The sequence below is a fragment of the Mesocricetus auratus genome, unplaced genomic scaffold, assembly GCF_017639785.1.
Source record: "Mesocricetus auratus isolate SY011 unplaced genomic scaffold, BCM_Maur_2.0 Super-Scaffold_100018, whole genome shotgun sequence".
Lineage (NCBI taxonomy): Eukaryota > Metazoa > Chordata > Mammalia > Rodentia > Cricetidae > Mesocricetus > Mesocricetus auratus.
In genome coordinates this window covers 37,938,738-37,953,326 of record NW_024429199.1, presented here as the reverse complement: position 1 = coordinate 37,953,326, position 14,589 = coordinate 37,938,738, and the positions used below count along the sequence as shown (strand labels likewise).

Below are 14,589 nucleotides of genomic sequence, written 5' to 3'. Positions count from 1 at the left end.
ACCGCCACTGCAGCTGGTGTGAACATCCTCAGCTCTGGGTGTGCAAACAGGGCAGTACTTACATGAAGAAAAGTGACTGAAAACAAGGACGGAGCAACGCTGCTCTTTTACTCACACACATGTGACCAGGAAGATGGAGAAGCGTCATTTTTGCTACATACACTCTGCAGAGCGTAGCCCCGAGGCAGGACACCTACCTAGCAGGAATGGATCCATGGACTCCATACTGGCACCACAGAAACACCCAGAAATTCCTGCCTTGTGAAGGATACATGGAAATACATTCAGACCTGAGATACCACAACATTACTTGTATGAGGTCTGGGGTTCTTTAGACATTTTGTTCAGCAATTAGTTAGAGTAGCATCAACAGAAATAGGATGTTACATTTTCCTCATCTGGGCCAGCGGTGCTGGCACACGCTTTTAATACAAGCACCCGGGTGTTATAGAATATTATTTTAAGGTGTGTTACTTTTGTTTATGCTCTGGATCCATTTGTTTAATGATGCAAAGACGTGTTCACCTGTGGCCGGGCATTGGCAACGCACGACTTTAATCCCAGCACTCGGGAGGCAGAGGCAGGCGAATCTCTGTGAGTTCAAGGCTAGCCTGGTCTACAGAGCGAGTTCCAGGACAGCCTCCAAAACAATACAGAGAAACCCTGTCTCAAAAAAAAAAAAAAAAGAAAGAAAGAAAAGAAAAAAGAAAAACATGTCACCTGTGGCTAGGAGGCTGGGGCAGCAACTAACTGACAGGAAGTTGTAGAGAGGAGCTGGGTGGAGAAAGAAGGGTTTATAAGGAAAGTGAGGAAAAGCACAAGGACTTCTTGGGAGGCAGGGAGAGGTGAGCTAGGTGAGCTGCTTGCTATTGAGCCTCTCTGGGAAGCAGGATTCTACCTCAACCTCTGAATCTTGTAGTCTTTAGAGGGGCAGAGATTTAAATAAGTTTCCTTAGCATCTTTGGAAGAGAGTTGGTGCCTGCTAGAACAGAATTCCCTCCCACCCCCCCTCCCAATGCTGATAGAGGAGTTGCAGTCGATGAATAGGAAAGCTGTGGCTTAAAAGGCAGAAACAATTAGAAACAAACAAACAAACCTCCAAGGCAGAGGCGGATCTCTGTGAGTTAGCCTGGTCTGCACAGAGAAACCCTGTCTCAAAAAACCAAAATAAATTTTTAAAAAAGAGAAAGAAAAGAAAACTTCTAAGCTGGAAAGGAAGAGGCAGTGAGGGCAGGCAGAAATCTTACAAGATTTCCTCCCACTGCCTCCACTCCCCCCCTCCTCCAATCTGCTCCACAGAGAGGGTACCGGCCTCCCCTAGGAAGTCTACTAAGTCTGTCCCATCATCTTGTTGAGGCAGGACCAAGGCACCTCTCCACCCCCTACGCCCCATGTCTAGACTGGGCAAGGTGTCTCTCCATATAGAATGGGCTCTACTAAGTCAGTTTGTGCATTAGTGTTAGGTCTTGGACCCACTGCCAGTGACCTCATATATTGTCCCAGTCACACCTTTGTTACCTATTTTAAGGGAGTCTAGTTCAGTCTTATGCAGGTTCCCCGTTTGTCAGACCTGAGTCTGATCTCTCACTAGCTCAGGTCAGCTGATTCTGTGGGTTTCCCATCATGGTCTTGACTCCTTTGCTCATATTATCGCTCCCTCCTCACTTCCATTGTACTCCAGGAGCTTGGCCCATTGGTTAGTTGTGGATTTCTGCATCTGCTTCCATCTGTTTCTGGAAGAGGGTTCTGGCTTCTCTGGAGTTGTGGATTGTAGGCTGTGTGCTTTATGTCTGGTATCCACTCATGAGTGAGTACATACTATATTTGTCTTTCTGATTTTGGGTTACCTCACTCTGAAGACCCTGAATTACCACTGTTGGGCATATACCCAGAGGAGGCACATTCACACCACAAGGACATTTGCTCAACTATGTTTATAGCAACATTATTCATAATAGCCAGATCTTGGAAACAACCTAGATTCCCCTCAACTAAAGAATGGATATAGAAAGTGTAGTACATTTACACAATGGAGTACTACTCAGCAGGAAGAAACAATGGCATCCTAAAATTCACAGGCAAATGGACAGAACTAGAATTATCAGCATTTCTTCATTTCAGAAAAGGCAAGCAAGTTGTGATGGGAAGCGTTTCATATTTGTCTGTCTAGAAATGTTGTTGGCCACTTCTTGAGTGGTGGTGGTTAGTGTTAACTGACAAGTCCACAGGATCTAGAACTACCCAGGCCTCCAGGTACACCTATGAGGTGTGTTCTAGACTGGGTTAGCCTCTGTCCTGGCCTGGGAAGGATTGTCTTCATTAGGCTAAGGGGGATGCAAAACCCAACCACTGCAGAAGTGGACACCATTCCCTGGGCTTGTCTGGGCTGCACAGTAGAAAAGCCAGCTGAGTGTTATACCACTGCTTCCTGGCTGCAGATGCCATGTGACCAGCCTCAAGCTCTGGGTGACAAGCTTTCTGCCATGGAGCTGTACCTTGAACTGTGAGCCAGCATAAACCCTGTCTTAATTGCTTTTGCCAGAGTATCTTATCACAACACTGAATTAAAATACAGAAAATTGGATTCAGAAGTGCTCTGGGACTCACTGTATATGTAGTCCAGGCTAGTTTTGAACTATGAAGCAATCCTTCGGCCTCAGTCTGCCAAATTCTGGGATTATAGACAGGCATCAATTACCATACCAAGATGACATTTTTCTTTTTCTTTTCGGTGATGCTGCAACTCAAACCCAGAGTCCCAAGTATGCTGTCTAGGTGTTGTACCACTGAGCTACACCTGCAACCTCATAAATATCACCTATCTCTTTAGAGTAACCCTTCTTCAGCAGGAATGTCCCTTGGTGGTAATTGACTCATCAGTTTAGCTAATCAAATGCTAAATTTCACCAATGGCCAACCCAAGGATCAACACAGGTCCAAACTTGTTTTTATTATTAAGTGGACCATGGTAGAAAGCAAAGTCCTCCAAAGCCTACAATCAAGTATTTACATGCTCAAACTATGTTTCTGTTTACACAATCGTCATCTTTCAAGTAGATTCTGATTTCCAGAAATAACCACAAAACCCTAACCACAGGGGTCTGGAGAGACAGATCAGGGTGTAAGAGCACTTGCTGAGTTTGAATCCCCAGGACCCACGTGAAAACCAGGCAGGGCTGTGAGGTGCTATAACACCAGTACTGGGAGTGGGGTGGGGGTCGGGGGGAGACAGGTGGAGACAGAAGAATCAGGAAGCTGGCTGGTGAAACCACGAGTTTGTGGTGTGGTGAGGGATCCAGTCACTCCAAATAAGGCAGAGAGGAGTGGTAACGCTCCCTTCTAGTCTCTGAATGCATGCATGCACATACATGAACACATACATACACTTCTCCCTTATAGCATCTAACAGGTAGTAATAGAGCTGGGGGGTGGGGCAGGGATGAGCAAAGGGCCTTGTTGTCAAGCCTGGCAACCCATGTTTAATTCCTAGAGCTCCCAAAGAAACTTAAGAACCAATTCCCACAAGCTGTCCTCTGACTTCTCTTCGCGCACACACACAAATAAATATACATACAAAAAATTGTAAGCACCTAACCACAGGCTTAACACTGGTATCCAAAGAAAAGCAAGAAAAAAGGCTGTTAAAGAATTTAACATGAGGATTCTGTCTGCATCAACACTGCTGGGCTGTGAATTATTATGACCAGGCAGATAAGATAAAGACAAAATCAAGGGAATATCACAGCTGCTTATAGCACAGGCCTCTAGAAGAGCCTCTCATGGCGTCTAGAGCCCTCTCCAGGGATGGTTAGCCTTTCCCAGAAGTTGAGCTTTCTTTGGGGTCTTCTGAAGGGCAGTCTGTTTCTTTCCATTCTCCTGGAGTTCAACATTTGGTGTGTGCCCAGACTTCCCAGGTCAGCCATGGTCAACAGCCTGGGTCTGCTCAGGGAAGCTGTGGGATAGTCATGGGTGGGGACAGAATGGGTTTCTATAAAAGTTGGTGTTTAGTCATGTGGCTGCAATGTCCTGAGAGAACACATCTGGAGGAAAGGGAGATGGCAAACAGTAAGCCTCTAGGAAACGTGTCACAGACGCTTAGGGACACCACGGTTGCAGGATCTTATGGGCCGTGTGTGTGTGATGCCATCCCATACATCTAGCCTACATATCAGCTAGGCCACATAAGAAGCCCACTCATGGACTTGCAATATTGCACAATGAATAAAGGTGCTTGTGGCCAAGCCTGACAACTGAAATTCCATCACTGGATTTCACACACATAGAAGTTGAGAAAAAACTGACTCTAGTGAGCAGTCCTCTGGGTTCCACATACGCACTGTGGCGCGCGCTCATACACACACACACACACACACACACACACACACACACACACACACACACACACACAATTCCACATGTGCACTGTGGCATACACACACACAATTCCACATGTGCACTGTAGCATACACACACACACATTTCTACATATGTACTGTGGTACACACAGACACACACACACACACATGATGGATGGATGGATGGATGGATGCATGCATGAAAGGATGGATATTGAGGTATGCATGTCAATATGGCTTAGTCCTGGTACCTCTTACCAAGCCTGATAACCTGAATTCTATCCTCAGGACTGACATGGTCATATTTCAGTGATTTCATCTGTCCACAAAGTATTCCAAATCACACTGTGATCAGAGATGTCATTCTGAAATCTGTCTCTTATTGGTTGTTGAATAAAGCACTGTTGGCCAATAGGGAAGCAAGATAGGTGGGACTAGGAGTTGAGGAGGACTCTGGGAAGGAGAAACACAGGGAGTCACCATGTAGCCTCCATAGGGGTAAGAAGTCCGGACCCTTTCTCCAGTAAGAGAAATATTTAGATTAACAGTTATGGAGTAAATACTTAAGTCAGAGATAGCCAGTAAGAAACCAAGCAAACGGCCAACAGCTTCATTATTAATATAGCCTCCTGTGTGTTCATTTGGGACTGATGCAGCTCTGGAACCAGGGTGGCGGGAAGGCTTCTCTCTACAACACTGATTATCCCTCTTATCTAGTCCCTGTTTTTCTTTCAGGTCTGTCCATAGTTTTGACACTACAACACAGTTTTGTCATCTACAAAGTTATGCTCCAGAAACATGCAATCAAATCAAATTAATATTTTTTTTTAAATCTCATGCCACTTTCTGTAAGCTTGTAATCTTATTCTGGTGACATTCACAGCAGCCAGTGGCCAGCAGATTAGGCTCATTAGAAATTTCCTCCATGCTGCTTCATATGTGTCCTGCATGGGGACTGCATAGTGGTTAATTATCAGTTCAAGGTTCTAATCACGTTGGCTCAAGTCCCAAGAATATTGCCTAGCCCACAACATTGTTGTGACTACTGCTGCTGCTGATGCAGATAAATAGGCAGATGGTGACATGCTTAGAACACACAAGGCCACGACTTCTAACCCTAACGTGATGTAGGCGGTGGCCACATCAAGTGTTGACACTCGTTGTCCTCAGTTCTACTAATAAACATTTCTTGCAGTGCTGTACATCAAACTTGGGCTTTGTACACTGTACACAAGTGCTCCAAATACTGAACTGAAGCCCCAGCCCTGATGCTGACATATCCGAATCTGACTTCTCTTCTTGCCCTGGGTGCTATGCCACCTCTGAACTCCCAGCAGCTCTCACCTCATGCAGCCTCGTCTTAGCCTGACATTTTACTGTATTCAATCTTCAACTGACTGCCTTCCCGTGTCCCCCATTGGAAAGCATTGGAAGTTGAAAACCCATTCTTGGTGATAAACTTCTCAGAAGCACCTGTGCCACAATGACTCCACGGAGTTTTTTCAAAGTCACTGGAGAGCTATAGAGGTGGCACAGTCCATAAAGTTCCCAGAGTCGGATTCCCAGAATCCACTAAGACAGCCAGGCCACTGTGGCATGAACATATAATCTCAGTGCTAGAGAAGCAGATCCCCAGGGACTACTGGTCAACCAGCCGAGCCTATTTGAAAAGCTTCAGGCCAGTGAGAGATGCTATCTGAAAAAACAAAGTGGCTGGCTCCTGAGCTTGTCCTCTAGCCTCCACACATACAAACATGCAGCTGTACACACACAACCTTACACACACAGACAGACAAGCCTCTATTCGTTTAATTGAAAATGAACGTGGAACGGACAAAGTATTGGCCTTGGGAATTTGATTTGGGTCCACTCCAGCTGTCTGGTGAGTATTACTTGAAACTCTCACACTAGGTCAGGGAAATATTCCGTCTGTGAGACTCCGTGTGCATTTCTAACTTTATATGGTGCCTGTGGTAATATATAAAGATCAGTGTTCCCACCAACTTCAAAGCAGCTCCCGGCTTGACGCAGCACTGTGGGGCCATAGGAGAGGAGAAACGGGTTCCATGTGTTCAAAGACTCTTATCCAGAGAGGCAATGCCCAACCCTTTCATCTGTCTCTTATTTATATTGCACATAGGAGTCAAGTTAGCACATGTCAAACCCTCATTAAATATATCTTTTTAAAATTATGTTGATTTATTTATTTACATACCTCGAGTGCGCCTGAGTGGTCAGAGGACCACTTTCAGCAGTCAGTTCACTCTTTCTATCATGTGGGTCCCGGGCATTGAACTCAGATCGGCAGGCTCAGTGGCAATCACCTGTACCTGCTGAGTAGCTCAATGAATGGGACATGACCCCAATGCTCCTGCCCCATGGAAGCATCTTTGGTTAAAGATGCACCAGCCCATCGACACCTCCTCTCTTCAAGAGCTGAAAGCTATGAAACACATCACAGTCCAGGCAAACAGATGTCTGCATCTGCCAGGAAGTCTGTGTGGGCGACACAGACTTCTCTAGAGTGATGCTGAATTGCTACTTTAGCTTTTAGTTTGGGGAGATGTTGGGCCAGCAAACATGACTTTAGTATTTCCAATGAGAGTTTACATCTGACTTCACACATGAATAAAGGACAATGATTTTTTTTCAAGACAGGGTTTCTCTGTTTTGCTTTGGAGCCTGTCCTGGAACTCACTCTGTAGATCAGGCTGGCTTCAAACTCACAGAGATCGCCTGCCTCTGCCTCCCGAGTGCTGGGATTAAAGACGTGCCCGGCAAGGGACAATGATTTAAATGAACAAGCAGAAAACCCCATTAAGTTCTAGGTAAGAATACTGAAGAGAGTGTGATTGTCAACCCTTGAGCACAGGAGCTACCCAAAGGGTCAGTCAAATATCTCTTTTTGAGACTAGAGGAATATATTGTTGACATCATCCACCATGAGGCAGCACTAAAGTGTTTTATGTTGGTAGCATGTGACAATTCAGTTCTGGTTCACTACAAGTACAATCTGCCCTCCAGTTCCTAGTGCCCTGCCAAAGCCAGCCAGGCCTGCAAGGACAGCTTACCGTCTTCGACAATGACTTCTTCCTCCTGCCCATCCTGGTTTCCCTCTTGGACATGGACATCTCCTTGTTCAGCTACGCCATTGACAGCAGACAGCTGGCCATTCTTCTGTAGGAGCTGTGGGGAAGACAAGGCCATGTAAACGTGAGTTCAGTTCACTTATCCAAGTTAAGAGCAATGCTTCGACTTCCAGAGTACAGATTATGAAATGGAGGAACACAGAGGAATGGAGGCTACATGATGATGATGTAAGTTCCATATCCATCTTCAGCAGCGATATAGAATACACGATGTCCTAACACCAAAAGCTTGACCCTGATATGTGAAGTGTGTGCAGAAGTCTGCAAATTTGTTCTTTCGTCCATTCTCTGGTCAAGATCCTGCTTCAGAAACTATAGGGAAGAACTCGGGTAAGTCTTGCCACTCTGAGCTTACAGACTAGCATGAAAGCCAGACTTTTATTATCCTTTTTATTTTTTATTCTTCCTTGTAATGGTGGGGATCCAGGGCCCTGGTATGCTAGGGATGAAATCCATCATCCATGGTCCTAAAAACATGTTTTCCCTACAAAATAGTGTCTCAGTGACTGGTTTTAAAAGCCCACACCCACGCTCCTGGATGTATCCCATTCTTTCCCTGAGCATCTCTTTCTACTAATGCCTAAATCAGTTAAATTACCTTTTAATAAAGCCCAACTCTGGAGCCAGAAAGATGGCGCTGTGGATAATGGTACTCAATTCCTGCCAAGTCTGTTCACTCAAGTTTGATCTCTGGTAGGAGGAGATAACCAACCCCCACAAGTTGACCTCTACATGCCACAGCGTTCATGCACACATATGTATGTTCACCAGCACATACACATGTTAAAACCTAAAAGGAGGGGTGGCACTGGAGAGATGGCTTAGGGTTAGAGTACTGACTGTTCTTACAGGGGACTGATGGGAGACGTCATTCTGTAAATATGTTTCTCTTATTGGTTAACGAATAAAGCACTGTTGGCCAAGATAGGTGGGACTGGGATATGAGGAGGATTGTGGGAAGTGTAGGCAGTGAGGAGTTGTCATGTGATCCCAGGAAGTGACTTGACTGGGCAGACACTGCCACTAGCTGGAGGTCTGTACAGACAGGCAGGAAGTGACGTAGGTGGGCAGAACCAGGCTATAAGCAGGGACAAACAGGAAATTGCCCTCTTCTCTTCTCTACGGACACACTAAGTCAGTCACCATGTAGGATGCCAGAGGAGTAACAGGTCCCCGGACCTTTCTCCAGTAAGAGAAGACCACGAGGGAATACTTAGATGAACAGAAAATGTGTTAATGATTAAGACAGAGCTAGCCAATAAGAAACCACAACCAATGGCCAACAGTTTCATAATTATTATAGCATCCGTGTGTTTCTTTGAGGTAGAGAAGGGCAGCAGGACCTAGCCGGACCAAGAAAACATTCATGTTACAGGGAGCCATGTTTGCTTCCTAGCACCCACATGGGTACTCACAACCATCTAGAACTCCAGTTGCTGGGGATCCCATACCTTCTTCTGGCCTCCAACGGGACAAAGTACACACGGTACACATAAATATATGCAGGCAAAACACTCAAACACATAAGATAAGTAAATTTTAAGATCCAACTCTGCTTTTTAAAAAACATCTAAAAACTTAACACATAAAACCATGTTTCTGTGTGACTAGATACAGGTTAAGAAGAATATGTGAGCTTTATAAATAGTAAGATCTCCTCAGATGAGAACTGATGATTAAATTTTTTAGTTGTTTGTATGTGTATGGGTGTTTTGCCTGCATGTTTGTCTGTACAACATAAACATGCAGTGCCTGGAGATAGACAAGGACATCAGGTCCCCTGGAACTGGAGATGCAGAGGATTGTGAACCTCCATGTGGGTGCTGGGAATCAAACCTGGGCCCTGTAGAAGAGCAGCCAGTGCTCTTAACTGCTGAGTCAGCTCTCCATTCTTCAGAATTGATGACTGAACACGTCATTACTAGCGGCAGTTATATGAAGAGTCATGAAGCAATCATATGCAGAGCAAATGACAGAGACAGGAGGATCCCAGGCCACACTGGGATTGGGGGAGAGGTTCAGAGGACAAGGATCTCCTGGCAAGGTGGGGGGAGGGGAGAGGGAGGGAATCAGAGGACAAGGTTCTCCTGGCAAGGGCTGTGTGAGAACTGGGGGCACAGGGAAGGGGGTCACAGAAAGAAGGCTTCAAGGGGTCACAGCTGTTGTTCCCACAGCCCAGAAAACACCTGTTTTCTTTAAAAATATTGCTATGGGGCTGGAGAGATGGCTCAGAGGTTAAGAGCACTGGCTGCTCTTCCAGAGGACCCTAGTTCAATTCCTAGCACCCTCGTGACAGCTCACAGCTGTTTGTAACTCCAGTTCCAGGGGGATCCAGCATCCATCCTCACACAGATATACATGCAGGAAAAACACCAATGCACATAAAGTAAAAAATAAGTTATATTTTTAAAAATACTGCTAAATGTGGGCTGGGGAGATAGCTCCCTCTATGCTATAAAGGGCCTGATATGCATGCATGATAACCCAGATTTGTTCCTGTAACTCATAAAAAGCCAGCCATCAGCAGGAGTGGTCCTTCAGTGGGTAAGGTGCTTGCCTTCCAATCTAAGACCTGAGTTTGTTTGGATCCCCAGACTGTATGATAAAAGGCAGGTGTGGTGACACACACCTGTAACCCCAGAGATGGCAAGAAATGGGCACAGGTAGGTCTTTGGAGCTAATGGGCCAGCTAAGCTGGACTATTTGGTGAACAGCGAGGGACCCAGGCTCAAACAGGAGGCTGTCCTCTGACCTCCACATATGGGCTGTGCACACGCACACACACACTGAAAGACAGAGGGAAAGACCTCACAGAACTCAGCACTCCCCTTGCTGTCACTGCTCACGGGTCAATGGTCGGCACAGGACACACAGGTACTGACGGTTCCTGAAGGTTCTGTGGCCTCGAGATCCAGAAGACTGGAAGTGTGTGGAACTGATTTCCCCGGTGCTATTCCCTATTGCCAGCCAAGCCCTTCACCCTCTTACACTTCCCCTGAAATAACATCACATAGTGACACTGAAGACGGATCGGTTGGCCCATGCTGAGTCTGCTTATTACACGTGCTACTCGGATTACAGCTCCATTTCAAGGCTTCAATGACCAAAATATGAAAGATGGGAATTTTAAATGAAAGCTAAAGATATAAAGGAGGGGTGCTGTCTCCACAAGGTCATCAGCAAAAAAACAAAACAAAACAAACAAAAAAAACGAAAACACCAGAACATTTTAATTGGAGAGCACTAAATGGGATTGGATTGGATTAGCAACATGAAGGGCAGGGTGGGGTGTGGAGGCAGAATCGCATGTTTAGGAGGGTTGCATGGCGACTCAATGAATTGTAAGCTCTATCTTGATGTGTTAGGCATGGTGGTACAAGCCTGCAATATGAGGCAGGAGGATTAGGGGTTCAAAGCCACCCTGGGTGACGTAAAACACTGCGAAAATCAAGAGTTGGCGCTGAAAATTAAACAGATCACCTTAATAAACCCACTTTTAAGGCTATAAACACTAGGTTAATTGTAAGCTGTAGACAAGGCTAATTCTTTCTCTTCCTTCTCCAATTGGTTGGAATTTGAAAGAGGGTCTCACTGAATAGCCCAGGCTGGCCTCAAGCAAAAGAGATCCACCTGCCTCTGCTTCCCAAGTGCTAGGATTGAAGGCGTGTGCTATCATGACTGTCCCTGCCTCATCACACTTATTTACTAGCATGTGCCTTCCTTCACCTTTTTAAAAACCATGTGTGTGCATATAGGGGTACATACACATAATTGTGGGTGCCCTCAGAGGTCTCTGATCCCAGAATCTGGAGGTCCAGGCGATTGTGAGCAGCCTCTCCATGGGTGCTGGGAGCCAAACTCAGGTCCTTTGCAAAAGTAGTACATTCTCTTAACTAACACTGAGCCAACTCGCCCAACCCAGCACTTGGTTTTCTTAAACGCTGGAGAGTCCACACTGGAGAAATGTTTCTTCACTAAACCTTTCTATCCGTCATCTTTAATCCATGGTATCTGTGACTCACAGGACCACAGAATAAAGGATTTACACTCAGCTCATGCCAGGACAGGAAGGGGCAGACCCAGATGAGGTTCAGTGGTCTCCAGAGTTCAGGGAGGAAGGTAATTTTATAATTCAAGGATTCCAATCAAGAAAGAAGGGAACTCTGTGCCCCATTTTTCTTTCTGAATCTCCCTTCCTCAGCTTTACCCACACATCTTGGATTTAGTATTAGAGATACATTTATGTCTTTGGAGACAAAAATTGGAATAGAAAAGACACAGCCCTCACCCTGTAAGCACGATGAGTACCAGAAACCCAATCTGCCCACGGGATTGTGCTTCAAAAGCAAAGACGCCTCCTCTGACCAAATCAAAACCCTAAGTGTTTTCAAGCTCATATCCTCTGGGGGGGTCAGCCAGAGTTTATCCCAAGCAAAGTGTTACCACATTACAACAGAGCAACACTGAAATAATCGAAACTCTCAAATGCTTCCAGCAACAGCCTCGCCTTCCTCTAGGAACATCCGAGAACATCCCAGACAGTTGGTAAGATGTCTGAGAGTGACTGCCAGGCATCTCTCTCTCCTTCCCTCACCACGGAACTGTCTAGAGCTTGCCCTGAGTTCTCTGTGCAGTATCAAGACCTTTAATGAATTGCTTAAATAATGAACAAAATCCAGGAGGTCCTGCCAGCTGTCGGGATGATGGGGGCAGAGGCCAGATGACTGAAGGAACTGCAGGAGCCGTGCTCCTGTCTTACATCCCCCTGCATGGCCCACACAGGTGGGAACTGGCCCAGCATCTGTCTCCCGCAGACGAGGCAGCTCCAGCTCACCCCACCTGCGACGGCCGAAATCATGTGCACAAATGGCCAAATTAAAAAAAATGAGAAAAAAAAGGCGGATCTGTTTGGTGAGAGGATAGGAGCCATGAGCATGGTGGACAAGTGTTTCCTGAATGAAAAGGAAGTAAGGGAAGTACACCACTGCTCCTAGGTATCGGTTTAAAAGTTTATTGCAGATAAAAGGGAAAGCGCGGCCAGAGGCAGAGACGTCTGGGAGAGTCCAGAGTGGACAAATGCCCCTGAGCCATGTGAGGAGATGGAGGAGGGGAAGGACAGGAGAGAGAGGGGAACGGGGCAGAGCAGCCAAGAGGGCAAAAGCTAAACACCAACAGCAGAGTGTTTTAAAAGGCGGTTACCAAAATGGCTGGATTACACAGGGAAGGGCAGCCTAGGCCCTGGGCTGGAGGAGTTTAGGATAAGAGGCTGGGTATTGCCAGCCAGAAGGACCCTGTAACTGGTAGGGGCTGAGGGATGCTGGGAGAGCCCGGTGGCCCGGTTCACTTTGATTTGTTAAATAAACAGTTTGAGACTTAACCCTTACCAAAGAGCCCCAGCTCTTCTCAGGGTTCATAACTCTAGAGGATTCTATAAACCATCATAGCTGAGTGTGACGTTCTGCTATCCTTATTGTCTACCAGTGTCATTGGTATATTAACGCCCTCAGTCAAGCCTTTCATCAAAATACTGAAGAAGGCTCAAATATAATTCAGAGCACTTACCTAGTACAGGACACTCCCATGTTTGATCACCACACACACACACACACACACACACACACACACACACACACACACACACACACCCCTAGAACACCACCTGACACGTGTTAAGATCTTAAGTCAACTGTAGAATCTTTGCTATGTCATTTGTTCTCAACAACTGGGATCTTCTAGTGACAATTACTTGTCAAGACAAGCTCCTGTTGTGTTTCCTTACTTGTGAAGGAAGGGAGCAAAGGGGATGGAGGAAGACAGCTGCCTGAAGTTTAATTCCTGTTGTTTTTGTTGTTTGGGGTGGCATGTTAGTTGCTTCTCTCTTGCTGTGATAAAATATCACGACTAAAAATAACTTGAGGAAGAGAGAGTTTATTTTGTCATGTGGTTCCAGAAAGGATAAAAATCCTTTGTGGTATCAAGTGGCAGGCATGGTGACAGAAGCAGGAAGCTAAGGGTTAAGATCTTTTACCTCAAGCATTAGATAGAGAGCGATCACTGGAAATAGCTACTCTCAAAGCTCTCTCCCAGCATGCACTTCTCCAGCAAGGCCACACCCCCTAATCCTACCCAAACAGAGCTAAGAACTGGGGACCAAGTATTCCGACACCTGAGCCTAAGGGAGACATCTTTCATTCAAACCACCACAGGGGATTTTCAATAACAAGACAGTATGGGGCATAGCAGCTATAAGTAAGTTCTGAGGTCAAGTTCCCACTCCCCCAGGCTCTGAAACCTCACCTCGGCTCATTTTCCCAGTTATAAATCAAGACCTAATACAGTCTTCTGTTTTTAGACTGTCTGGGATTCAGATGAATAGTATCTGGGACATTGTCTACATCATAAGAGCACACTGGGGACACTTTTCAAGTCTTGGTCCATTTGCCCAAATGAAGACATGTGCTCTAGTTCAGTCTTTTCTGGCTTTTTTTTTTTTTTTTTAGTATGCATTGGTGTTTTGCCTGCATGTGTGTCTGTGTGAGGGTGTCAGATCTTGGAGTTACACATAGTTGTGAGCTGCCATGTAGGTGCTGGGAATTGAACCCAGGTCCTTTGGAAGAGCAGTCAATGCTCTTAACTACTGAACCAACTCTCCAGCCCTTTTTTCTGGCTCTTATATCACAACGAGGTCTTTTCTAAAGTGTCCTCTTGTATTGAGGAGGGTTTCAAAGATTGACAAAAACAGTATTAACAAAATGAAGCCTTTCTTCCTTCCAACAATGTTATTGTCAACTGTTCTTCCAGAATGATGAGAAAACAAGTGTGCCTTCCGATTTTTCAGAATTAGAAGAAAGGTTTTCTTTAGTGAAGCTTGTCCCAACATTTGGTTACAGATGATGAAATCCACACAGCTACCCAACTGTGGGCAGCACAGGCCTCTAATTCTAATATTGGGAAGGCAGAGGCAGGAGGATTAATTAGTGTTTGAAGCCAATCTGGGCTATCATAGTAAGAATCTCTTTTTACAAAAATAACTTAGGGCTGAAAAGATGGCCTAGTGGTTAAATTGCTCCTGCCAAAGATTGGGT

At 45.6% G+C, this 14,589-nt stretch overlaps 1 protein-coding gene across 1 annotated transcript in view; it reads right to left on the bottom strand.

The window, feature by feature from the left end:
- Akap12 (A-kinase anchoring protein 12) overlaps positions 1-14,589 on the bottom strand; it is an 85,078-nt gene that overhangs the window by 35,234 nt on the left and 35,255 nt on the right. The window contains exon 2 of the mRNA XM_040758160.1: positions 7,427-7,541. Within this exon, the coding sequence (XP_040614094.1) occupies positions 7,427-7,541 (115 nt within the window). The remainder of the gene's footprint in view (positions 1-7,426; positions 7,542-14,589) is intronic.